This window comes from Phalacrocorax aristotelis, chromosome 1 (genome assembly GCF_949628215.1).
Source record: "Phalacrocorax aristotelis chromosome 1, bGulAri2.1, whole genome shotgun sequence".
Lineage (NCBI taxonomy): Eukaryota > Metazoa > Chordata > Aves > Suliformes > Phalacrocoracidae > Phalacrocorax > Phalacrocorax aristotelis.
The window spans coordinates 30,153,074-30,179,955 of NC_134276.1; the positions used below are offsets into that span (position 1 = coordinate 30,153,074).

At 42.7% G+C, this 26,882-nt stretch overlaps 1 protein-coding gene across 3 annotated transcripts in view; it reads right to left on the bottom strand.

The window, feature by feature from the left end:
• WDFY2 (WD repeat and FYVE domain containing 2) overlaps positions 1–26,214 on the bottom strand; it is a 78,425-nt gene extending 52,211 nt beyond the window's left edge. Inside the window, exon 1 of one of the 3 annotated variants that reach the window (XM_075086219.1) lies at positions 26,196–26,214. Coding sequence is in view for 1 of the 3 variants with exons in the window: in XM_075086203.1 (XP_074942304.1) it covers positions 15,463–15,599 (137 nt within the window). In the remaining 2 variants the exon portion in view is untranslated. Of the gene's footprint in view, positions 1–15,462; positions 15,749–15,881; positions 16,049–26,195 lie in introns of those variants that run through there. The other 2 variants (XM_075086211.1, XM_075086203.1) reach the window with 2 other exon arrangements.
• Between the last annotated feature and the right edge of the window lie 668 nt (positions 26,215–26,882).

Sequence of the window (26,882 nt, forward strand, 5' to 3'; positions counted from 1 at the left end):
GCACACACTATTCTAAGGAAATCTTGTTTCTTTCTTGATCCTCTGATCTTGGACCTTAAAAAGGCAATCATAATCTTGTAACAACTTAGGGATGGACTAAAAAAATCCGACACAATTTCCTTAGCATCAGAGGATGCATACCAGAGGCTAATTTCAGAACCAACCATCCTGGGAACAGTTGAAGCGGTATTAAAAACTAAACAAGAAACTTTTCATAGAAAAGGAGTAAACGAAAGGCTCCTGCAACAAGACACTCCATGCAAGAAACCCGAACTAGAATATATAAATTCCCTCACAGTCCAGGAGGGAACAATAGTGTACCATGAAAGAGGAGGAAAGCCCAACACTCCTCACCACTAGAAAGCTTGGTTCCAAGACACAAAACCCAGCTTAGCAATTTGGGCCAAGCTCAGGAGCAGGAGGAGAATGCAACTGCCATGGGACAGCACCATGCCAAAGAACAATGATGCTACATCCAACATGTGTTTTCTGACTCCACCATTGCCCCATCCCAATCACTGTGGGAGTTCGCAGCTAAGGGACACTTATCATCCTTCTGCCTACCACAGCAGCTGTAGATGCACTTCTCCAGTGATGCAAATATCTGCTGCATTTCTAAAGCACTCATCTGACCCTGCTTACAATAAGGTCAGCAGCAAAAATCTCAAATGACACTGGAGTAGGATGAAACCAGCTGTGATACTTTTAGTGTTTGTTTATATACCAAAGCAAAAGCAAATTACTACTACTTCCTAACAGAAGATGTGTCCCCACACCAGTGACTAAAGAAAGACTGAACTAAATATCATGTCAATCCTCAACCAGATACCCAAATGGAAACAGCTTGTACAAAAATAAGCTACCGAAGAGTTTTTTCACTCCACAAGCCTTTACCCCAACAATGTATGTAACTTCTGTTACATTATCAGTAGTACAGAATAGTTACAGAACAAGCATCTCTAGCTGTACAGTGCTTTCTATTGCAAATGTACTTTGAAGATTTGAATTAATTATTGTACCTGAAGTTTGCTATGCTTTCCTCAGGTCAAGACACTCACAACTATTGAAGTAGGACACATGCTCTTCTTGGTCCTTTGTGGCATCACCAGTTTTATTAGGAAATGAAAGTTTCCTGTCTCCTGTCCACCTTGGGATAGTCATTTGGCAGCAACATCAAATATCTTACTGAAGCCTTGGTTACATGAAAAGATGTATGGGTGGAAAACAATGCTTGGAGTAAGGTCTGTGGCAACTGTATGCCCAACATATTTCAAGTATTTTAGGGATTGAAAGGAGCAGAAATGTCATTTTTATGACATTAGGTCTTTTCAAAGATGACAAGCTTAGGCAAAGCCTCCCCACAGAGAGTCTTTACACTACCTTGATCTTCTCCAAGCTTTGCTCTACATTTGGATCACCCTGATGAAGAACTCTCTCTTCAGTACCTAACACTCAAGTGTATGTGTGTTTCAAAGGGGTAGATGACTAGCGACTTGTATTTCAAAATTGGGCGTTACTACAGCTTAGCGCTGTTCTATGACTTTAAAAATACAGGACCAAAGCTTTCATTGGCCTGAAACAGTGGAGGGACCATGACACTTATCAGAAGTGAAGCCTGGGCTCTTCTACTGGCAACACATGGAACAGCCCCAGTGCAGCTGCAGTGACACCAAGCCGGCTGGAAGGATGCCACTCTAGGACAGCGTAAGCAGGGAATGAGCTGGCAGGTAAAGCAGCATTCATTTTCCATCTCACACAGGAAATGGCCCTTCTACAGGACACGATGAAGCAACGCTCTGCTCAAACCAGGCAAAGATACTTCCCTGGGTGTCAGAAGCAAAGACTCAGTGAGCCAAATTATCTTGGCGGCTGTTGAGGAACATGAGGAGAGGTGCTCACACAGGTTACAGGTCCAATGCTTGGGCCTCTGGTGGTGCAGCAAGCAAACACAGGGCTCTGGCCAGAGGACATGGCCACAGAGGCCATGAGTGCTACCTCAGTGCTCCAGCTGGGTTCCAACCCCTGGCCCTGCAGGTCGCTGGCCAATGTCACAGCACATGCACTTCTGCTCAGCGTTGTGGCCCCAGGAGACCTGCCCTCCCCGGACATCTGGTTGAAGTTAGTCTTAAGAATCTCAAACTATTTGTGGTCTCAGATTCAGGCTTTTTAAACTTATTGTTACGGATCTCAAACCAGCAGAAATGTTTACAGGCAGACCAGTTTTAAGGGCTGTGTCTTGTTTAAACCAGCAGCTTAGTTTGTTTGGGTTGGGTTTTTTTTTTGTTGCCTTGTTTTTTGTTTAAATTCACAGAACCAATTTCCTGTAGGCAATCTGACTCCCCACCAGCAGGGACGGCCACATGATCTGGTTGCCCCAGAAATGTGAAACTCACCTAAATTAATAAATGACACAGGCCTGGGACCAGTCTCTGGCAGTGAGGCCACCTGGCATAGAAACCAGCAGCTGCATCCAAGCTGTGTACTGGGAATGGTCCCTGGCCAAAGCTGATTCCCAAACCCTGTCTGGGTATTGTCTGACTCTGTGCAAATTGGCTCATGGCAAGAACAGTGCCTGGTACCAACCACCATACGATACAGCCAGCCAGATCCCTGTGCCTGAAAACATACCTTGGCACTATTTAATTTATTAGAAATACAGTCATTATAGCAACCAGCCCTAGGTTCAGCTTCCTGTTTCTCCCAGCTGGTTCATGCAGTCATTGAAAAGAGGAAACAATATTGATCCCACTGAAGTCTGCCCTACATACACCACCCTGTGCAAAATCGGGCTTGTTTAGAAGAATTGGAAAGTCAGAACAGGAAGGGGTTGGATGTCTCTGCTCATAGGAGCCCTTCTTTCTTGTTACTTTGTACACCACAAGAATATTTCAAGGGGGTCCATATTTTCCCCACTTCCCCTCCTTCATTTTTGTTAGCCTGAGGTCAGTGTAAAGGCATTGGCCAACAACTGAACAAACAGCAATTTCTGGCTTAAAACAGAGTCATCACACACAGCCATTTAGGGAAATCAAACTAAAAAGAAAAAGAAAACCATTGCCAGGATAATGCTTCAGAGAAACACAACGGCTGGCTTGCAAATTAGGAGCCTGCCTGCAAACACAGGCAGTACCATTTATTTCTGGAAGAATACCATCGGGTCTGAGGTGTCAATACATGCACACGCAGTGCTTTGTAAAAACATCATTTGCACTTTTTAATCCACGTGCAAAACATTTGCACACAGATCACTAAGCAATTACCCATGTAATTTGCTTTTCCCACATCCAGAATTCTTGTGAAAATGGTTATTTATCTACTTCTCCCTTATCACTTTATATACAAAACACTTGCCTACATAGTTAATAGTCCTGGTTTTGTGATTGAGAGCTGAATAACAGCTACACTTGTTTCTAAAAAAAAAAGAATAATGTCTCTTTAAACATGTAAAAATGTCTGTTCATGTTCAAAAACTGCACATGAACACATGCTTGGTTTTAAAGCAAGCCAAAGACCATGGGAGACACCGACTGAGGCAGACCAAGCCATTTGTTAGGTTTACTCAAGCTTCCTGCTGGTGACCTCAACATGTGCAGTCCTTGTGCCATTCCTTCAGATGTGTTCACACCTTGTAAAAAGCACACAACAGTGTTCATTCCTGATTCTTCAAAAAAGAGTTAAGTCAAGTCATCGGGTTTTTAGAAAGATGAAAATAAGCTGTGACCAGAAGGATGCTGTGCATGAAACTAGTCCAGGATAGAGACTTCCTGGCATGGTTTTCTGTTAATAAAAACTTATTAAGGAAATCCTGACCAAATGAATCTCTTATCTGCCAAAGAACCTACTGGGGAGGAGGGAAAGGAGTAAAAGCATCCTAAATCACAGAGGAGCTTTCAGAATTCAGATAAAGTTCATGCATTTTCAGGCACTACAGCATGTACATTTTTTTGAAACAATTGGTACATTCACAACTCCCTTTCCCTACTGCTTTCTCTGGTATCTAATATGGCTTAGCCACAGTATTTGAAGAAAAGTTAATAATCGGAAACCTAAGGACCATGATCATCAGCATTTATAGAATTTCTTGTTTAACAAAAAAACCAAACAAACAAACAACAAACAAAACCTGACACCCTTACCTTTGCTTTTAATCTTCCACTCCAAAAACAACACTTTGGAATTGAATTAGTGGTACAAGCTACTGTGGCATTTCCTACATTTCCACTGGTCATGTGCTCCCCCACCATACTAGCAACCATGAAGAGCATACAAAGGGGAAGATGAGATGCCAAACAACAGAGGTCCCAAATGTCCGCCAGACAACGTCCACAGCTGTGCAGCCTGCAGAGATCCTGCCTGCAGCAGGGCTGAGAGCACGTCCCTGCTACAGCCCATCACACTCAGTGGGGCTCCTCATCTGCCAGTGTGTGGCAGCTCAGGCTGCTGCAGAACTTCAAGCACCGCAGCAAGCTCGCCAGAATTTTACGTCCGTTTGCTTTTTGGCTACAAATAAACCTAGCAGCAACAGGAATCAGAGTGTGAACCTGAAGATTGAGTAAGTGTTTGTAGGAGACTGAACTGATGTCCTTGCTGAGGTCTGGCAGGATCATTTACTAGTTGATATTTTGAAAGCATGATGATGGATTAACCTATTCCCACTGATTTACTGGCAGTTGGAGAAGTTAGCAAGAAGAGATTTGTTTATGAAGTCTGATTCATTTCCAGAAGGGAAGAGTGCACTCTTCTTCAGAAATGGATTAGCACCTATGTATTGTGTAACCAACCCCTGCTGCATAGCATGCTGTGCCAAGTACAGTGGTCTACCACCCATTGGAGTTGACATGCTTAAGCTAACTCCTTCCCCTGCTTTCTCCTGCCTCAAGAAATCCAGTATATGTCCACTCTGAGCTGCCAATGGCAGCTAATACAGTCTCAAAAACTCCTATTACTCCTGACTTCAGATGCAACACAACGTAGAAAACATGAGGTAATATTAGACAGGCTTTCACTTGTCAGATGGTGCTAAAAACCTCAGCTGCTAAGGCAGCGCACAGACTGGCCCAGGCAAGGCTCTAGTAGACCCAATGTACACTTTTGGAACTTAATTATAGTTATTCTGACTGGATGGGACATAAAATAGAGCTCAGTGGAATGGAATAAAATACATCATTTCACTGCAGCAAAAAGCATCAACTTCTTAATTCCAGTCATTAAATAACTTTAGTCCAGGCCTAGGGTACAATAAAGCCCAAGGTGTCAATTTTGACTTGACAGATACACTATCTTCTCACTCTCCTCCATCAGCACAATTAATGTTGAACCAGCTTTAGTCCTCCTCCCCCATGTTAGTACCACCACACTGCCCTGCCTCGATCTCTAGTTTTTAGCATAGGCAGAAGCAGATACTGATAAAGTAAACCATTACCATGGCATATTAAAAGCATAAAGATCATTCATCTCTAGAAGCCAAATGCAGGGGTCTTACGCAAAGGCCCTCCCACCTCCCCTTGAGCTCCTGGCTGGCAGAAAGCAGGCTTCGCCAAGGCTGCTGCCTGACCAAGGACTCCTGTGCCACAGGAATTTGAAGCAATGGGAACAACGGGACAGAAGCAGGCACAAGGGCTGTATGACTGATGCTGGAGAACAGCACAGGCATGAGCTTTCCAACTGCACTTCCAGTAACTGCAGAAGTGTGATACCTTTGACAACAGCTTATTGCTGGCACAACTGCTGAAACGGCCAGTGAAGCAAAGGCATTATTTGTAAGTCCAGCCAAGACATCATGTAGAGGATCTCCTATGCCACCAGAGTGCTGCAGCTGTCTTTAGTCAGCCCTACTACAGTAGAAGCTAGGCTGGACCACAGGCTGTGTCCTTACCATCAAAGCCGAAAGCATGTCCTCGGAAATTCTACTTTTATTCTATCCTGTGCACGTGGTGCTGCAAAACACAAGGCCTTTGCAATGTCAGTTTGAACCACTCACTGGAGGACTCCATAGCCCACAGCTGCTCTAACAAAACACAGAGCTGAGAGAGGGGACAGAACTTCCCCATATCAAATGGGAAAAACAGGTATGGAGTGGGGGAATGAGAAGATACAGCTTAATAACACTAGTGATCAAGAAGAAAATATGTAAAGTAAGGGTAATTCAGCACATAAGCAAAATGAATGCAAACTGGTTACAAATAAAATGTAAGCCATCATTTCCAGTTTCACAGCAAAGATTCCTAAACTTTCCAACACACATAGAAGTGGCAAAATACTTCATGAGGACCCACCCCTTAAAAGGGATTACATTACATGGTTTTCTGAGATAAGGGGCAACTGTATTAAATGAAAAGGCAATCCCTTCTGGATCTTGTGCAATAAACTGTCCTAGAAACATGCACATAGACAAATAACTTCCAGAATACCGAGTTCAACACTTGACCTTGCAATGTCAACTGACATCTGCAAGGAAAGAAACTTCAGTGTAGAGATTCTTCAAGAAGCATCCAAGTCAGAGGAGTCATCTATAAGATTAAGCATTGCTGTACTGCTTCAGAAAGGCTAAACAACGACAAGAAGGAAAGCATCAGAATAGACTAATTTTCAGTGCTCTCCTGCTTCATCTTATCTTGCATCACAATAAACCTACTGAATTTCCTTTTCCAGTCACTGTCTACATGTTTTTTATTCCAAGCCACAGATAAACTAAATAGTGTGGAAGTCAGAGACTGTTGGTACCTATATATCTAAAGCTTGAAACCATTTGTACCAGGAGAATACGTACCACTGATCTGAACCAACACCAAAACCCTCTATCATCTCCCATCCTCTAAGCATGCATTAGCTTGCATAATGTAGATGCATAAATGTAATCATATTTTTGCTATACCTTATTACCTTTTAAGCTAAAGTAAAAGCTTTAGCACCAACTCATTATTAGACCTAACTAGAGCTTAAAAAAAAAGCTGTTTACTTTAAGACCCTAAAGTAAGTACTCCACAAGGCAGATGCACCACCTGCTTAAGAATATTAAGAATAAAATTAATCCTTTGTTTGCCATGATAAGTGAATTCAAAGCCAAAGGTAAATTTACCAAATTTGCACTCACTGTTGGAGGTGCAAATTCTCATTATCTGTTATGTTCTAAACACAGGCAATCTTCTCTCCATATTCCTTCAAGACAGGGCACTGCATTTGCTCTCTCACCTGAATCCAGATAATTCTAATCCAGATGATTCAACCTGGTGGCAAAATAGGCCAATTCACATCAGGATAGCCTCTTCTCAGATTTCTATTGGTGGGACTCCACTCCTAAGAAAACTGCTATTACAGACTTGCAAAGGTCAAAAGCATTGCCTTCTAGGGCTGATCGATCACTACTGTTATTTCAAAAACCTGCTAAGAACATCGATCTTTTACCTCACAGTAAGACGGAATGGTACAGGATTTGGAGAACAAAAGATCAAACTTCTCAGCAAACTTGGCAGCAGAACAGCAGTGCTCTTCTATCCAGAACTGTGCTTTGGCACTGCCTTCCATTCAGTGCTCAAAACCTTAAGAGTTCCCTGAAAAACTTAAATTAAGTGGTGAATACACATGGTATGACAAGCAAAGCCCATATGTTCAAAGTCTGGCCAAGGTTAGTTACACAACACTATTTCCCGCAGCCTGACTAAGAGAAAAATTAAAACACCACTTTTTTAATCCCAGTCTCCCCAACTGTTCTCCCTCTTATGAGGATGAAGGCTGTATTTTGCCTATCTAAAATTTCAGCACAGTCTAATTTGCAAAATTTATTACCTGCTTTCTGATAGCCAAATATTCATTTTGACCACTACTTATGTGCAGTTTCAAGCCATCAGGCATGCAGACTGTGACATATGAAGAACCCTGAAAGAGGCATATGGTTTCATGATTATGTAAAGCTCCATCCCTGGAGAGCTGCCTGGTAAACTTGCCCTCTCCTGCTCCTCCTTTCACAAAATTGTCCTTTTCGTTCTCCAGGCTTGTTCCAGCCACTTGCCCAACCTGCTGGCTGGGGTACTTGCCCTTTCTGCGTGGAAGTTTTCGGTTTTGGGTGGTTGTTTTTTTTTTTAAAAAGTTTTCACATTTACTGCATTTCATGCTTCACCTCACAAAAGTATAAAGAAGCAAGTTTTATCTTCTCTTTCCTAAAATGACCCATGCAGGACAAGGCTCTCATGAACAGGATGCATCCTGCTGTGCACGGTTATTCTCAGCACCCCACAGCTGCTGCTCCTGTCCCCTCCCAAAGGGCCCCACCCCAGCATCCTGCGGCACCACAGCTGCATCCATCACTCCCTCTCACCATATGCAGAAGGGAAACAACTGTGGTTTTTCCTGCTCCTGTCTTTGCAACAGGCTACACTAGGGACTAGCGCAGTTCTCATCAAATCCCTGGGCAAATACACGCAGATACTGGAGGAGTGTTTTGTATAAAAGGACTCATATTTGACAGGTGTGTGATGGAAGCACCACGGGCAAGGCAATTAAACATGGCTTCTGGGATACTTTTATGTGAATGGCCTTCCAACATCTGAGAGGTTACAGAGCACAGAACACAGTGATGCAGAGAAGATACTTCTGCAAAAGCCAGTTGCTCTCCTTAGGGCGTTGTGCATCATTTATGAAGTTTTTAGAGCTCCTGAGCACAGGAGCCGCGCGTGCCTGCATTACACCCTCCCATTTTCTCCTTTCCATTTCTCCCTTGAACCACCAAGTATTTTCTGACTTCTCTTAAGACTGTTAAAAACAACATTTTACACAACTTGTGCTACTTTTGAGCAGTTCTCTTGTATGTATTATCACAGAGCTGAAAATGTTGCAAGGAAACCTGCCCACAGAACACTGTTTGCAGATGCCATGCAGGAAACAGTGCAGCTGGGGAGAAGGAAAGAAAAAACAAAGTGTCTCCCTCAATAACCAAAATCCTGTAAGGTAGGTCAAACAAGCTACTGACATATTTCTATTGTGCTACAACTTCACATGCTATTTGAGACCTTCAGACCACTAAGTGATCTTCAATGAAAGGCCAGTTTTACTGAACTATCCTGGTAGCCTCAAAACTGTTGCAATTCCTTTATTTTAAGGTATTGCAGCCATTTAATGCTGTAGCATCACTGCCTCCTCTAGCCATCTTTAGCTTCAGGACCAAAACCAAAAAGTTTCCTGCAACAGTACATTTTTGTTATATGCCTGCTCTGTACTGCACATATTCCACAACCAGCATTTGTTTTTCTTCCAGGGGCCGCAGGGCACACACAGAGCTGGCATTGTACAGTCCCCTCTCAGCAAGGAGCATTGTTCAGCTGCAGAACTGGAGAGACTGCAAGGGAAGGTCACCAAGCCTGACAGACACAAGACTCACTGATGAGAGATCCAGTCCCTGCAGAAGTAGATGCCAGTGACATTAAGGAGGGGTCAGGGAAGACAATAAGAAAAACAAGAACTGGTTAATGTGGGAATCAGATGCACCATCCTGAAACTTCCTGCAACTCAAGAGCATTGCTCCACAACTGGCAGAAAAAGAAGCTACCGTAAGGCAAACAGAAGGTGCGTTAAGTAGCTCTTCTTATTCCAAATAAAGCTGGTAAGATAAGATGCATATAAAAAATTATCTCTAAAACAGTGAGGCGAGTAAAAACCACTGCATCTCTGATTCTAAATGCTCAAGCACCTAATTTCCAACATATTTTGTTGACTAATTGCGCTTCTGAAACTGGGTCTGTACAAGTCATGGTCCAAGCCATGTCATATCACGTTTTTGCAGCTGCCATCTTGCAGTTAAGACATGAACTTAATACAACTGCAGGAGTTGCATCAATTTGTGCACTGACCTACATGAGCTAGTAGTTGCAGGATAGCTCAAATCAGAAAGACAAGACTAAATGCTACTGCTTTAATTCTTTAACCGAGAGTACCTGGGGAGAGCATCGTAAGGCAAGGGATATACAAGCTTTGGCAAACTTCAACAAGTCATCTCCTGGTGGCACGAGGTGCCACATGAGGTTAAAAAACCTACATTGCAAGGTCTCTCACAAATTACTAAGAGTTTATCATCCCCAACGAGTACTCAGCAAAACATTTTACGTGTTAGTCCCTGGATTTTGGCATCTCAACAGGATACATGTTAGTCAAATCAGGAACAGTTAGTTTTCAACATCTGCAACAATTTCTGATTCCAAGAACTTTTGGACCGCCTGCCTTCCCTTAAACCTCTTGCCAGCATCCTCTTCTTTCACTCAGACAGCCAGCACTAATCTCCACCCTGAGCTTTATTCCAGAGTCACCAAGTTGCAACACACCCAATCAGTTTAAAAAAATTCAGAGCAAACAAGTTGCATGTACAGCAACAGGTCTCTTATGAACCTCTGCATTACTGCTGTAGAGTTCCTTCATTTCCTCTCAACAATTTTATTGGTGACTGATATTTTTATCAAAATTTAAAGAACCTCCAGGCAGGGACAAGTCTTTTTACACTTGTGAAGAACATCCACACCTTCTGCACTGCTTAAACTACTGCTCAGGATGCAATAACCTGGGTGTGAAACCTGCAGTCTTAGACCCATAAACATGCACACACAGACAGCATCAAAATCAGTTGTAATACCACCTGCATTTCTGCTGCGAACCAACAGCCTCAAACAAAGCAGAGCAGCCACCAGTAACATAACCCTGTGCTTAGACGAGAATTACAGACTTGTAGTGCAACCATACTGCTGGGCAAAGCAATCACTTTCTACCATTCCACCAGAGACAGGAAACCCAGAGAGTTTACCAACGGACTGCAGTTCCTCGCACCCTGCCTGGGTACAGCACTGAGTGAAGAATCCCACCTCTCATTAGAGGTGTTTCACAAGTGTGAACTATAACGCTATATGCTTTACGTTCTGGATCTGGACAAGAAAAGCACAAGGAGCAAAAGATTACTTCTGATGTACTTATGGGTGGAAAGATCACACTTCTCCATGCTAAAAGGCATGTCAGCAGGATGCCAAAGACAACCCCCACATTTCTTGTCACATAAGCACATTCCTGTTCCTAACTCACCATTAGTTTAGTGAAGTCAAGATTTCATCTACACAAGACATTAATATTTTTACACCCTAAAAAACATGCTAGTTAGCATACCCAGAAGACAAGCCTTGGACAACAGCATAAGTGTACATCTGCATTTAAAAACCTCTTAAGTAAACATCTGCATTTAACAATCTCAAACTAAACCAAACTTAGCAATACAAGTTCTGCACAGTTTTCTCTATGTGAGATGAAGATGCTAATAGGTACATGACAAACAGTCTGGGCTCACTGTTTGTACAGCGATCCATACAAAGAAGCTCAGATCTCAGTTCAAAAGGAACTTAAGATGATACAAAGCAGTGGAGAAGACAGGGGTGTCTGTTCCCTTATTAAAACAAAAAATCCTATGGTATAAATATTTTTCTTCTAGGTTTTGTCACCTTTTAGGAGACTAGAATGCCTGTTTTTTAAAAAGAAAGGATTTTGACAATTTGCAGTTGACTACGAAAGTGTTTACCTCCTGTGAATACTTCAAGAAGAACAGTTCTTGACTGCAACACCTCCGTTTCCAAGGTCTGTAGCTTGGAAGTGAGTACAGAACTCCCACCCAAAAAAGGGCACAGACCAGAGTTCATAATTACTAGGGAAGTTGCCTACACCAACACGTGTCTAAGATTTCTTCACGTACGATATAGCCGGTGGAAAAAAAGATGGCTAGTGGCAAAGTGCAGGTTTACCACAAGGACACCTAGCCCCCTCCTACCAGTGTTGCATGGTGACGCATGATCAGCACATCAGACACCCAGCTGAATTAGCACTCACACCACTGGCAAGCTCTTGAGAAACACAGAAATGTGCCAACACAAAGCAGAACTATTTGCACTGAAAGCTGGGTGAGTCAGTGCACCTTTCCCACCGTATACCCATGCTCAGGTAAGATTAATGACACAATCTTCTTTGGAGCACAGAGTTAGATATGTCTGAACTTGACATGCCAGCGACCTACTTTTCAGACATGCCCAACACCCACCTCTCACTCTGAAGGCAACAAGAGACCAAGATGCTCAGCTATTTTGAAGTGGTAGCACATGCTTTTAACACACAGGGAAGCTGATGACAACTTAGGGCCAGCTGTGCGTATTAGGAAAATCCCACTTCAGCTTCATGTGTAGCACCTAGGACATTCAATGCTATGGATCACTCAAGATTCTACAACTTTGCATGTATGTATCTGTTAATTCCACCCGTTTGCTGGCAGGTGAAAATGCATGGATGAAAGCTAATAACTTCTTTCTTATAGCCCTCCTGCATCAGATTTATACATTCTTGAATAACAAATGCTGCCACTCTAACACTTACCTACCTGGACAGGTGCATCCCTTTTTCTTAGAAGAAAAAACAAAACAAAATTGCATTTTTTTCCCTCCCAGTGCACACCAGTTGTACTGCAAAGAGATACAAGCTCAGTCCATTTTGCCCTAGAAGGGAATCAGCCAAATTATCTAAGATTAAGACACAATGCACATCGTCCAACTAACATGACTGACTAGGATTCAGAAGAGAAAAATATGTAGAGCATATCAGTGATGCACACTCGAAAGAAACTCCAACCTTGCAGGTTATGTAAAGTTTAGATAATCTAGTTAAATATGTAATCTCCCCCCTAGATTCCTTCTTTCCCCCTTTACACCATTCCTTGAGGAATAACCACACTCTCTATTATTACTTAGTTTTCATTTTATTTCTTAAAATGCGTGCATGTGCTACAGATACAATGACTAAGGTCTATATAATGCATTACTATGTCTGCAAGCTATAGCTGAAAGACTTCTGTGTCTTTTAAAACCAGATAACACCACTGGCACCATACAAAATAGAGACTGAGCTCCTGTGTTGAAAGGTTTATGGGTACAGAGTCACATCATACACTAAAGAAAACCTTTAAAGTGGTACCTAGTTGGGGTGTGGGGGTGTGTGTGTGTGTTAAGTCTGCTAGCAACTTAAACAATCGTGTTCAGTCATTAACCAGTGAACCAAAGGAGAACTCTCACCTCTTCATCTCCAGAAGACCCATCCTTCCCAGCCTGAAGCAAGTGCTGGAGATGGCAAGTCATTCCAGCTGAAGCTCTCTGCAAAAGTTTCAGAGGATTTTTCTCATACCAGCAGTTCTTACCACAGGCTGGGAAACATGGCCAAAACACACTTATTTGGTTAACAAGTAAAGAAACAGATAACATCTCTATAACCGTCCTTTACAATTTCCAGGAATCTCTAAAAGCCCTCAACACTCCAGGACATTAAACAACCATGTCAACACTAACGCTAGAAAGCAGGTCCAAACAGGAGTAGTATCATACACATCTATGCAAGCCTAGTCATAAGCCACAGGTATTGAAAGTCCAGTAAACTATGCTTCCACCACAGGTATCCTGAAACCTCCAAAAGTCTGACTCCGAACCTGCTATTCTTTCCAAATAAGTTTTAGACTCTGAACTTTTCAATTACAATAAAAATGCTTATGCAGGCAGAAGGTGAAAGGAAAAAAAAAAAAAACCACCTGTCAATCAACATTCTCATGCCTAAAAAAATAAAAGGCAAGATCATAGCTGATAGCATCTCAGGGACACTGCAAACCAGCCCCACAAGCAGGCAGATTACCTTGTTAGTGCCTTTAAACAGAAAATAGCCTGGGAACCTCCAGACTTAGTACAGTATTTTAATGTCCATAGAGCTATCCTATATCACCAGCAAAACTTGACACATCTATCAGTGGATTTCTTTACCCAGTTTCATCAGCAAGCAGGACCTAACTGACCTACACCAGGGGTTTGCTCTGGGATGGGAAGGAAGAGGGATGGTTGCTCATGAACTAGTGAGTTTCTTAGTGTGAAAGCTCTGCTTTCTGTTTCACCACTTGTTTCTTGAATCTGACATTTTGGTTCTTAGTGAAACAAAGATCTCTGACCAACCCCTTTCTATACATAGAAATATCAGCTCAGAGCATCACAACTCAAACGTACTAAAACAGCAGAAACTACTTATTTTTTCTAAGGCGGGGGAGAGGCAGAGCTTGAGACCTATACCAGAGTGAATGAATTTCAGGAATACTTTCTTACAGATAAAAAAAATTGGCTGAGTAAGCCTAACAAGCTACAATGAGCCAAAACACACTCAAGTTTTATTCAGCTTCACAACAAATACATAAAAATGTAAAGACAATAAAATTGTGAGCATGTAGCAATGTAAAACTCTGCTTAAAGTTCCTTTCACAGTGTACTTGTTTTATGTAGCTCAGTTTCTCTTGCTATGAGGCATGAGAGTTCACTTGGAGACCACAGCTCTGATGAACTTAAATGATCTTAAATTTGCACATATTTGACAACTTGCTGAAAACTAACTTACAGTGAGGACAAAGACAAGATGAAAGAAATACTGCCAGTTTTCCAGAAAGCTAGCAGAGACTTAAAAGCAGACACTCAACAGGATAACAGGCATCCAACAGAAACAGTCCGTGAAAAAAAAAAAACAACAACCAAAACCTTGAGAATCAAAATATATTCACACACTGGTCAACATTTGTCTTTCAAGCTGGGGACACAGGTTACACCATGCACCTGAGTTGCAAAGAAACTCTACTTAAAATAATTATTTATGGACTCTGCAAGAAAAATAAGGTCTTACTTTAAAGGCAGGCACCTTCAGGATGGAGTTTTGAAGCTCCGGCTGCTCGGCTGAGTTAAGTTTGAGCTCTTTCAGAAGAGACAGAGATGCCTCTGGGCAGCCTCAGACCCCGCACAGCCCAGCTAAACGGCCTGAAAATATCCTCCTCTTTGGCAGCTTTCCAACACGAGATTTAACTCCAAGATCTTATCGCTGATACATGGTATTTTTAAACAATTACCAAGAAACGTTTGGAGCGGGGAAACGGGAACCAAAACTACTGTTTTAGCCAATGCCGCCGCAATCTTTAGGCAAGGTCAGAGACCTCCACAGCCTCCCCGCCAACCCCTGTGATGCAGGGCGATCTCAAATCCCATCTTACTCACATGAAGAAAAGTCACTCAAGTCCTGCAAGTTTCAGCAGCGCCCCTGCCCGCCCACCGCCCTGACCCGCACGGCGGCGGCGGAGGTGGCCACCAAGCTGGAGACACCTGCCCCAGGCGCCTTCCCCTCCCAAGACCACATGCGGTTGCCTAAAGCGACGTCCCCTCGCTGGACCACCGCGACCCGCTGAGGCTTGCCTGGACTCCGGTGGCGGAGTCTACACTGACACCGGTGATGGTAGTGGTCCATCACCATCATGGCTCGCTGGTGATGGTGGTGGACTACCACCGCAGGACCTGTCACCTCCACCATCACTCGCCGGTGACAGTGATGGTGGAGGTGACAGACCACCGCCGCGGCCCCACAGGACCTACAGACGCCCGCTCCCGGTACCTGTCCTCGGAGACGCTGATGACCCCATCCTCCTTGGGCACTATCGCTGCCATGTTCACCACTTCCTGCGAGCCCTCCACTTTGTTGAGCAGGAGGGGCTTGCGAGTCAGCGCCTTGGGCTGAGGCTCCGCCGCCATGGGCGCCGCGGGGCCGGCGGGCTCCGCCGCTGCGGCCGGAGGAGGCTGCGGCCGGGGGAGGCGGCCCGCACTGCCGAGGCGGAGCCGAGAGCCGCCGGAGCCGGGCGCTGCCGCGGGCTCCCTGGGAAGCAGGAACAGCGCGGCAGCGGCGGCGGCACCGCCCCCGAGCCGGGCTGAGCCCGGCGGGGCGTGGCGCGGTGGTCTGAGGGGGGGGAAAATGGCGGCCGCCGGCCGCCATCTCGCACGGTTAGGGTGCGGCGCCGCGCCTTCGCGAAGGCAAACCTTTGGCGTGACGGTGCTTTAAACACACATCTCCTTCAATGGCTGCCCTCCCGGGGGTCCGGGCTGTCCGGGCCGAGCGCGGGTGCGCCTCAGGGGGCGGCCGGGTAAGCGTGTCCCGCTCCTGCCAGACGCTCCTCCCTTGGCACGGTTAGGCTGCTCTCCTGCCCGTCCCGCACGCACGTTGCTACGATGCCTTTTGCGAAAGAGAGGGGAGTAAAGATTAAACGGGGCGCTGCTTCCCTCTGTTTACATTACTTTTCCCTATCTGAGTTTATCTTGGGACTGAAGGTCAGCACGTGAGGTAAAGATGGGATTTTTGCTGCTCTGTTAGGCAGTAGGACCATGTTGTATTAAACTTTCTGCAGTGTTTTATGCATCGCTCAACGTTTCCATAATTGAACAATTTCTACATTAATTTCAGTATTCGGTGTTGAAAAATGGGTGAAATAAAACACGGCGCGAGCCCGGACGGAGGTAACAGTACGAAGCCTCGCAGCAGGCAGGGGTTGGTAGCAGGTTTGCAGCGTGGCAGGGCTGCTTGTGTGGTGGCAGCAGAAATTCGCTGTCAGAAGAGCTTATTCCTAAGGGGAATGCAACAGGCTTCCAGCATTTCATTTTCTGCAAGATGCTACTTTCACTTACTTTTCCTGATGGATTCACTGAGGTCCAAGAAGGTCAGATAACTCACCCAGATTTCTGTGCTAAAGCCAGTGAAAAAGCACTTCTTCCTGAGGTATACTCCAAACTTTCATAATCTGTCTCAAAAGATTCTGGAAAAGCATGTTCAACATCTGAACTATTGTCTGACATTGCAGAAGTCATCATTGGATTGGAAAGCATTATTTCAGCTGTAATTTTAGATCTGCTCACACTAAGCCAACAAGCAGCAGTTCTGTGCAAAAAAAAATCAGTGCTCCTGCCCACCAGGAGTAAAACTGAGGAGACTTGTATGAGTTCAGGTATGAAAAACATAAAGATCAGGTGTTTACTTTTTCTCTGGGAGTAACATGGAGCAGTGTCAGCAACAGAACAAATCCTGATTGGCCACTTGGCACTTATGTTGCCTATGTAGGAGACATAGACACAGATAGAGTAAATTCTTTGGGGCAGAAACTAAATTTTCACAATGATTAGTAGTTTGTGTTACGGTAGACACACAAGCAGTATCTGCAGGACCACAGCAAGACATTTAAGCTTTACTCAGCTAAACTTCTTCGGATTCACCAGTGCACTGTGGAGGGAAAGGTCCGGTCAGCAACAGCCAATGGCTGTATAATGACTTATAGGAAATGAATCTGCAGTCTCAAACTATTTCCCAGAGGATGTGTGATCACATTAGATAACATCCCTTTCTCACAATTCTTAGAACAACTACTAAAGAGGCAAAGACCAATCCTTTTACTGCTATGGATGATCCTGTGGCCCTAGGCTAGCCTTACAGCTAGAAATGTTTGTCTGGCTACTTGAGACATTCTTTGAAGATTACATACTTGATAGTTTTCAGAATGGATGTGTATCTAAAAATGACTTTTAACTGAAGTCGGGCAAGGTCTGCTATCTTTGCAGTTGTTTGCATTCAAGACTGGGTGCTATGCATCGCTGACAGACAACCAGGGGCTGAGAGTATGCTGGAGACAACAGGCTGCTGGCTCTTTTTGCTGAACAGGCCTTTAAGGAAGCAAGTAATAGAGAAAATTAATGTCTTGATAGGAAAAGGTGTAGTTCACAAGACTGGAAGCAGGTCCTACACATCCCCCAGATTAGCTGGATTTTCCGCAATTGTTTATTGAGACATATTACATTTCCCTATTAACCTTGTCTCTCCTATATCCTTAAACAGTTTCAGGTCCAACAGTATTCCTTCAAGGTTTAAGACACTGTTTGGAGGAAAACACTGAAAGGGGGGCATGCATTTTGGACCAAAGCCAAATTATAGTATGCTGACATTCTGAAATCAAATATATGCTTTATATAAAGGTTTGGTCTTTGGAAATAAGTTACCCTTGGCGGGAGGAGGGATCCAAACAAAAGAAAAACCTCAATGCAAGAGAGGCTCCAGTGGCCCGTCAAAATAAAAACCTTAAGGAATGTTTTCGAGCTTATCTCTAATGGTGACTTCCTCTGCAAGACCAGGAAGGCACCTGAATAATAGAAGGGTGTCCTGAGATCTAGTACAGCACTTTACCAGGTATGCAGGCTGGAGGTCAATGCTCTACTCTTCCTCATAAGATGGGGAAATAGGGTTGGGAAATTATCGCACACAAAAGCAGTTTTGCCATGACTGAGAGAAGAAAAAGTAATGCATGGAAAACTGGGGAGACGAGAAAGGCAGACAAGAAATAGAAAGATTCCAGAGTGACATGGGAACTTGGAGTTTCCTCCTGCATTCTACCCAACAGGCTAAAGGAATATTGTTGTAATGGTGGAAAAGGCATTGAAATTACAAACAAGACCTGAGTGTTGTCCCAGATCTATTGTTGTCACACGCAATTCTATAAAAAACTTTTAAGAAACAATTCTCCCATAATGACAAAAACTAATGGGCAAAAAGACTTCAAGTTAAAATTGCTGTAGTCAAGTTCAATAAATACCTACAGAAGCAAAATTAAGGTAGTTTAGAAAAGTATGTCCTCATATAATTGGAAAAAAAATTCAAGAAAATTTTATAAATACTTCTTTGCACATTTTTTTCATTTTCTGTCATAGCTTTCAGGTCAAATTGCATGGATTAAAAATATTGCTAGGACTGAAAGCTAGACAACTTAATAATTGAACTCGAAGCCAAGAAAAGCAAGCTTATTCAGTTATTTTTCTACATTGAAAAAAATTGTAGGGTTAAGAATTACATGATGCTCCTCTGGTATGTACTTTTTGCAGGTAATCATAAAAATTACATGGAAGGAAATTTATGGCTACTTTATTTAAAGGCTCTTTTTCTTGTTAACAAAAATTCTGAATCGGTAGAAAGTGTGGGAACTTTATTGGAAGAGTAACATGGAGTGAAAAACAAGCTGGAAAATACAGCTTACTTCATACTGAATTCATATTACCTCGTCTTTGTTTCTTAGTGTCATTTCTTTTAGTCTGCATTTTGGCATGCCACCATGGTAAATGAAGTGTCCTTCCCTCTGTTAGTTTTGGCCGTTATTTTCTTCATGCAGGTTGACTTTCACTCCTTTGATTTGAATAGAGCAGATTTAGGCTGCTTGCCTATAAGCAATAACACTGGCTCATGTATTCATGGACAGGATGACAACAGAAGACCTCTGGGAAGAAGCAGTGCTGGTTTGAGCCGATGTGCTCACACACAGTGGAGCCACTTTCCATGCCCTCGTATTACACCAGAGTCTGGGAGGACTTTCTCCAATTCCTCATCTGCAGTCTTGTCTGAAGCTTGGGAGCCGGAGCAAATTGAATTCCCCATCTTCCCTGGCAATTTGCTTTAAAGGCTGCTCTCTGGCTCCATCTTCTGTTTGTTTGTTGGTGGGTTTGGGGTTGATTTTTCAGATTTATTTATTTTGGTTTATCAGGGTGAGATTCTTCTGAGTTTTACAAACTAAACTTGTTTTTAAAAGTGGTTAATCACGTCTTGTGTGACAGTTCAGACAAGCAGGAGAGAATCCCGACCTGCAGGTCAAAAGGGTGGCCCAGAGAGGAGGGAGCTGGAGGCTCTCCAGCTCTGCTGTCATCCCTGTGTTTAGATACTCTTGTCTGCAAAGTTGTTATTTCTGTTACAAGAGGAGGGGAAATCCCTTGGCCAAAAAGCACAGCAACATGTTCTGTATGTTCTGTTTTTGCGTAACTGTAACTTTTCTGCAAAATTATGATCATTACATGATCTGGCAACATAGTGACATTTCACATACCTTTCAGCTAAAATTGGCAAGCACTGGGGCCACTGAGTAGGAGTAGGACAATTTAATAAACAGGTTGGCCTCTTCGCGGATACTAAGAAAAACAGTCCTTTTATAAAGTGCTGAATAACAATGACAGTAGTATTAATAATCCCAAGAACAGGCCTTTAATAAAGAAAAACTATTTTATGGTGATTGAATTTTAGGCCCAAACTATTCAACATGTGCCCCTTTGAGCAATTAAGTAATCTGATTCCAGTTGCTTTCGCTCTGCAAGAGGGGAACTAGTGTGGGAGCGAAACTGCACTTTGACTGATTCAGTGCTTAAATTTAAAACTGCTCTGTTGACAGTGAGCCAGATTTCAGCTTCTGAGGCCTCTCCCTCAATCACCCATGCAAAAACTTTATGTACACAAAAGATAACCACATAAAAAAAGGTAAAACCACTTGGCAACAAGTAGAGCTGCCTCTCAATAGCCACTGAATGTGGCAGTGTTTTATTCTCTCCCATACTTTTCTTCTCTGCATGTTTGTAAACTAAATGTTTTCCAACTTTACACGACATGGGATTTACAATTTCCTCAGAACTTGCACTTCTATGCAACTGCAAAAATGTGTGCTTAAAATTCTCTCCTTCTACTGTTTTGTCAGCAGTGATGGCCTTCATAAGATAGTTACTGAAAAATATTTTTCATTTCAGATGCTACATCATTCTTGGAAGCATGTGGGAAACAAATATAGATGAGCTCTTTATATAGAAAGGCAAACTTCACAGAGCACCAAAATGTTCTGTGGAAAATTCGCTTGTCCATCTTGCTTACAAATACAAAACTTACTATAAAAATGCACCTTCAAATTTAGACATTGCTCCTTATTACAGATCCAGGTATTTATCAGTCACACAATGAATAGTACTGCCTATCACGTTTCTATTAATAAGCCCTGCATGCTCATTATCAAGGTTTTCTTATACATTTTGTTAGTTTTGTTTTATGTGGGCATTCAGAAAATTAGGACCTATCAGAAACACAGCTTGAATCTGCTGTAGGTAAAAGTTATGGATAAAAAGATTAGCTTTAAAAATATGCATGGCAGTATCACTGTGTAGCACCTTATCGAGAAGAAATACACTCATTTTTAGCTGCCATGCAAGTGCTGTTGGCTTTGTAACTGACTGTGAACATGTGAGAACAAAAAAAGTGATGCTGTGTCAGTGTGTGGGCTGCAAATGAGAACTCCTGGCTCATACATTTTGCCCCATAAGCAGTTCTGGCATTGTATGCAGTCTTATTGCTGTTTCCTTTGTCCTCATTGATCCTGCTATAGTATTACTCACATTTTGGGCTCCAGACTTGCTTTAAAAAAACTCTGTAATTTAATTCACTATCTTTTTGGTGGAACTTTCTGACCACTAATTTTTCAACACTCATTATTCTTGTATTTTCCTATACCTCAGGACTTCAGAAGTTTTTTTTTTTCCCCTAAATCTTCCTCCCCTCTGTGATATTGAAGAATCATGGAGTATTGTCAATAAATAAATTTTCTATTTGGAAAATGCATTAAAATCACCTATGTAACCTGCTTGAAAGGAAAATAAATTTCTCTTACATAATGCACAAACTATATGAAAGCTTTGAAGTATTTCCTTTTCTTTCATCTAAAGTGTACAATTAAGAACATGTCCAGGGAATACCAAGGAATATTTTCTTACAACAACTTTTGTCTTTTAGCTATTTTTTTACATTTTCTCACCTTTACTATACATGGGCCTATGGTGGATGTTGTTAGGCTGACAAAATGCTTTCAACCATCTGAAACTTCATGAAGTTCAACAAGGCCAAGTGCAAGGTCCTGCCCCTGGGTCAGGGCAACCCCCAGTATCAATACAGGCTGGGGGATGAAGGGATTGAGAGCAGCCCTGCTGAGAAGGACTTTGGAATATTGGTGGACGAAAAATTGGACACGAGCTGGCAATGTGTGCCTGCAGTCCAGAAAGCCAACTGTATCCTGGGCTGCATCAAAAGAAGCATGACCAGCAGGTCAAGGGAGGTGATTCTGCCCCTCTACTCTGCTCTCATGAGACCTTGCCTGGAGTACTGTGTCCAGCTCTGGAGCCCTCAGCACCAGGAAGACATGGACCTGCTCAAGTGGGTCCAGAGGAGGGCCACAAAAATGGTCTGAGGGATGGAGCACCTCTCCTATGAAGAAAAGCTGAGCGAGTTGGGGTTGTTCAGCCTGGAGAAGGCTCTGGGGAGACTTTGTAGCAGCCTTCCAGTACCAGAAGGTGGCCTACAAGAAAGCTGGAGAGGGACTTTTTACAAGGGCATGTAGTAATAGGACAAGGGGTAATGGCTTTAAACTGAAAGAGGGTAGGTTTAGATTGGACATAAGAAGAAATTTTTTATGAGGAGGGTGGTAAGTCACTGGCACAGGTTGCCCAGAGAAGATGTGGATACCCCTTGGAAGTGTTCAAGGTCCAGTTGGATGGGGCTTTGAGCAACCTGGTCTAGTGGAAGGTGTCCCTGCCCATGGCAGGGGGTTTGGACTAGATGATCTTTAGAGACCACTTCCAATCCAAACCATTCTGTGATCTTAGCATATAAAGGAAAATCAAACAAGAAAACTACTATTAAACTATAAAACACTGGGTTTTGCTTGCTAATACTGAAAGTACCTTAGAAGTAGGAGGGAATTAATATTTTACAAAAAAAAAAAGTCTGATACAACTTATGGCCAAAAGATCCTAACAGTGCTACTGCTAACAAAGCACTAGCATCATTTTATTATGCATTTTTCAATAGGAAGTTTTTGGAGCTGGGCAGTTTTCTTGAACTTAAGCCATTTTGTAGATTACCCCTTACTGAAATTACATGGAGAGCTTCATATTGTACGAAACAAGTATCTGAGTCTTTAAAAAAAGTAGGTAGACCCTCACAACAGCTGCCAATTTTTGTCGACTCAAACTTGTGACAGAAGATTGCTTTACAAGCTTATGGTTCCTAAAGCAGGGCGGCTGAACTCATCCTTTCTGTAGAAAATGATTCCTGCAAAGAAGTCCTGAGAAGCAGCTTGAAAGCAAAATTGCAGAAGTTTCAGTGTATACAGGGACTTATGACTCAGTACCATAGGGCTCTTCGAAGAGTTAAAAAAGGATCCCAGATTGTCTAATCAAACTTTTTTCACATCTTATTCTGTGCAAATGTTATAAGTCACCTTCGATTTAGCAGGTAAGCCAGCATTTCTGGCCATCACCACAGGAAGGGGTTCCTCAACCTGTGAGCACGTATATATGTCCCAGTGATGCTACATTTAGATGGGCACTATCGCAGATGGTGTTGTCGAGCATTTGGTTCCCTGATTACCTCATGGCCATTCCTGATAAGCATAATTTTTTTTCTAGATAGATTACAGCCAGAATGTCTGATTGCTTTGAACATCTTGCACAGTAGTAGGTCCATATGTCTATAGTCAGAATCTACAGAGTGCCCTTTGATTTTGAAGAGAGAACCATATCTGAGTCAGGTTTAGCTGCTTTTGGGAGACATCCTTTGGGACAAGAGTGGGTGTGGATGCACTGGCCCGTTCCAGGACAGCCACTAAATGAGACAATTCATGAAAGTGGGATAAATACTCTTTATTTGTAAAATAGTAAATGCTTTAGAGACAAGAGGCCACACGTATTTGGAGGGGAAAACCAATGATTCAGTCATGTAACTTGGTGACCTCCTTGTGTAAAAACATCATCTGACAAGATAGTAGAAGTACCTCTGTGAAGACTGAGGAACTGGTCAATGTACATCTTGTACCTCAGAAAGTAGGTGAGGAAACTCCAATTGGGAAAATGAAGAAAAACTCCGAGTCAACCCCATCTGGGGACTGACTGAAAAAAAACCAAAAAAGTCTGACATTCTCAGTAGTTTTGATTATCCCCTGATGTTCAGGATAACTGGCCCCAGAATAGCCTCTGTATTGTATGCTTAATATGAGCGCAGGACAATTTTCAGACACAGATTCTAAATCAGGTATCAGCGTCAAAAAGAAAGGCGCTCGAAAGGCTCCATATGAGGTCAAGTGATGCTCTTGAAGTCAAAAAAACTTGTCTGGTGTGTTAAATCAGTTCACAGTAATGGGAGGGAACTAGAGCAATAGTTATTTTTCACTGAACTGTGACAAGGAACACTGTAAGAATTGGCCATGTTAGTGCTCCCAAAGTGTTCAAGAGAGAACACATTGGAGAAGGGGCAGGTAGTAATTAAGAGCATGTAAAGACCCTGAACTTGTAATGAATTAGTGCTGGAAATAGGTTTCTCCATCTGAAAAACTACATGGGTAGGCATGCATGTACTTACATACCTAAAAACATTAAAACTCCGCCCCCAAAAACCCCACAAAACCAAAATAAAAAAGAAACCTTTCCCTAAAGCTAGACACCCTGAGGCCAAAACTGGAGCAAGAAACTCTGGTACCCGCTCCAGGATGGGTCCACCTCTACATTTTCTTCTTCCCCTAAGAAAGCGTGATGATGTAAAATTGCCATTGGGGAAATAGTCCCTGCTCCATGCTGTCTTCCAAGCCATGCCCAGGCCCCATCTGAGAGCTTGCTAAGAGTCACGTGCCAAAACTGCCAGGTAACATGCTTACATTTCATTGTAAGAGCTCTGCAGAGCAGTGCCTGAGTGTTGGCCCCTGAACTTTACCAGTGTAGATCCAGCTAATTAATCTTTCTCCAAGGTTTTCGTACCTTCCAGTTGAGCAGTTTGGCCACAATGACCCTTCCACTGTAGGAGCAGGTACCAACAAGACATCTATCAAACTTCTTGGCATTCAGGAGTGAGGTGGTGGAAGTCCCAGGCAGCTGCCAGGAACCTGACTGCTACAGGAGCACTTGTGTGCAGACAGTCCAGTTTCTCTCCTTCACAGTGGCACACAGCAAAATATGGTCCATCCTCTCAAGCGCTTTGCTGTGCAGATTCACATTCTAGGGACTTTGGCATCTTGTTTGCAGAATCCCTCCGTAGGGATGTCTGACCAGACCTGTATCAATGAGCATTCAATTCCTGACTCCCTTTCCTAGGAGAGGAGTGCCAGATGTTAGGGATTCTCTTACCTCCTCTTTGATACAATCCTGCCTGTTACTTTTCTTCTCCCAAGAGCCAAAAACAGAAAAGAGAGAAAAAAAAAAACCCAGAAGAGAAACTAGGACAACTTTCCTATGCAGGGATGGGCTCAGTCCTGATCTGATTGGGGAGGAGGAAAGAGGGAATGGTTATGCAGCTGCAGTGTGATTTTACAATGTGAACACATCACTAATGATCTGGCTCCACTGCCTCCAGAGCCTCTTGTAAAACTACATTTGCCGTATGCATAAAAGTGACAGTCAAAGAGTCTTTCCTACCACAGACTTTTCTAGGCATCTATGCTTTCCCCAGCTTGAAGGCTGGCAGTGTCAGTTCTGACTTGTATTTATGGAAGTATTTATTCTTTGAAATTATATTTTGATTCATTTCAGGGATTTATTCATGTCCTTTGGTTTTGGCCAGAAAAATATGGAACTATGCACATTTATGTATGTACACATTCACGAACATAAAGATTCAAAAGAGAATGAGGGAGAAATACCACTCTGACTAGGCATAACAATTCTGAAGGGAAAATTTATATGCTTTTTATGCTTTTGTTTTTTAATAGGAGATGACATGCTGCCCTAGTGCTGACTTGTAGCAGAAGAGATTAAAAATTCTTGGACCATCAGTAGCAAGAAATCACAGGGCTGTACTTACAGAGGTCATTAACTGTCCAGACATCTGTTGGGTAACAAATTCTGCTAAACATAGATCATGAAATGGTTCTTGAATTATGCAGAAGATAATTTCACAATCCAGAAAACAGAGAATTCAAGCAGAGAAAAAGCCGTGTAAGACCTTATTGCCAGTTGGGGAGGAATTTGCTACGATGTCAGAATTACAGGAAAGCTTGGTGCTAGTGGCTGTGGTCTGCTGGATTGCTAGCAGTGTGATAAGGAACAGATTTAGATGATAGTCACAATTACAGATACCCCCTCCACAAACTAACTGACATTATGGATAAATTGGCCATATTAATTAGAGGGACACTGTAACAAAAGTGTCTAGCTAACTAGACAAAAGTAAAAACCCCAAATGCCTTAGTGAAAACTACTGCAAAACACGTTAACACACAGGCAATAGATTTCAGTATAAAATAAGTGAGTTAGGAAACAATGAGCAGATGCAGCAATGGAAAAATTGGCATTATGGTGGAAACAGGCTGCAGCATTCCAAACAATATATAAATTAAAGCATAACAGACCCTAATTCCCCTTGAAAAAGGAATACTGCCCCATTCCCCATAAGTTAACTGCAGTAGCCAGTTTGTAGAGGATCACAAATGAGTCCAATTACGCTGCACTGGACTATAATTGGGTTAAACGGCTGTTGCTTACCTCTGAAATGAGAGCTCAAGTGATATCTGTCAACCTTTGGAAGCTTTTGCTGGATCAGGAGTTACTTATTAGCTGCTGCAGAAGTCAAGCACATAGCACAACCAATCATCGAAAACACAGAGAGTGAAAACACTGTCAGGGCAAATGAGTAGTTTTGGCTTTTTTCCCTCGGCCAGCTGAGGAGAGCCATACTGAATATCTAAGTAGAAATGTCAAGAAAAACATATTGTCACTTTTTCTGACCAAAAAGACAAGATAAAAGAGGACCTTAAATGGATGACATGAAGAAAAATAAGAATAGATCAAGGGAAATCAAATAGAAAAAAAACCTCCTGCAATACCTTGAAAATAAATGGAATGGATATAATAGTTAAAAGCCTGATTTTTTTGTCTCCTTTGCATTGTGAAGTTTCATCTTCCTTTAAGGCCCCGGTTATATAAATCACTGTTAGCTGTGTATTCACAACTCACATAAACCAGCCAGCCTGAATGCATATAAGAGTGTCAAGGCCCTAGGAAAACAAAAATAACGGAAAATAGAAATACCTCAAAGGAAGGAAGGAGCAGGAGAATGTCAGTGAAAATGTTACATTCATCATACAAACAGTGTGCACCACACACTCTGCCAAACTCTGAGAAGTGTACACTCAGTGTCAGCCTGAATCATGGGATGGGCTTTCTTGGACT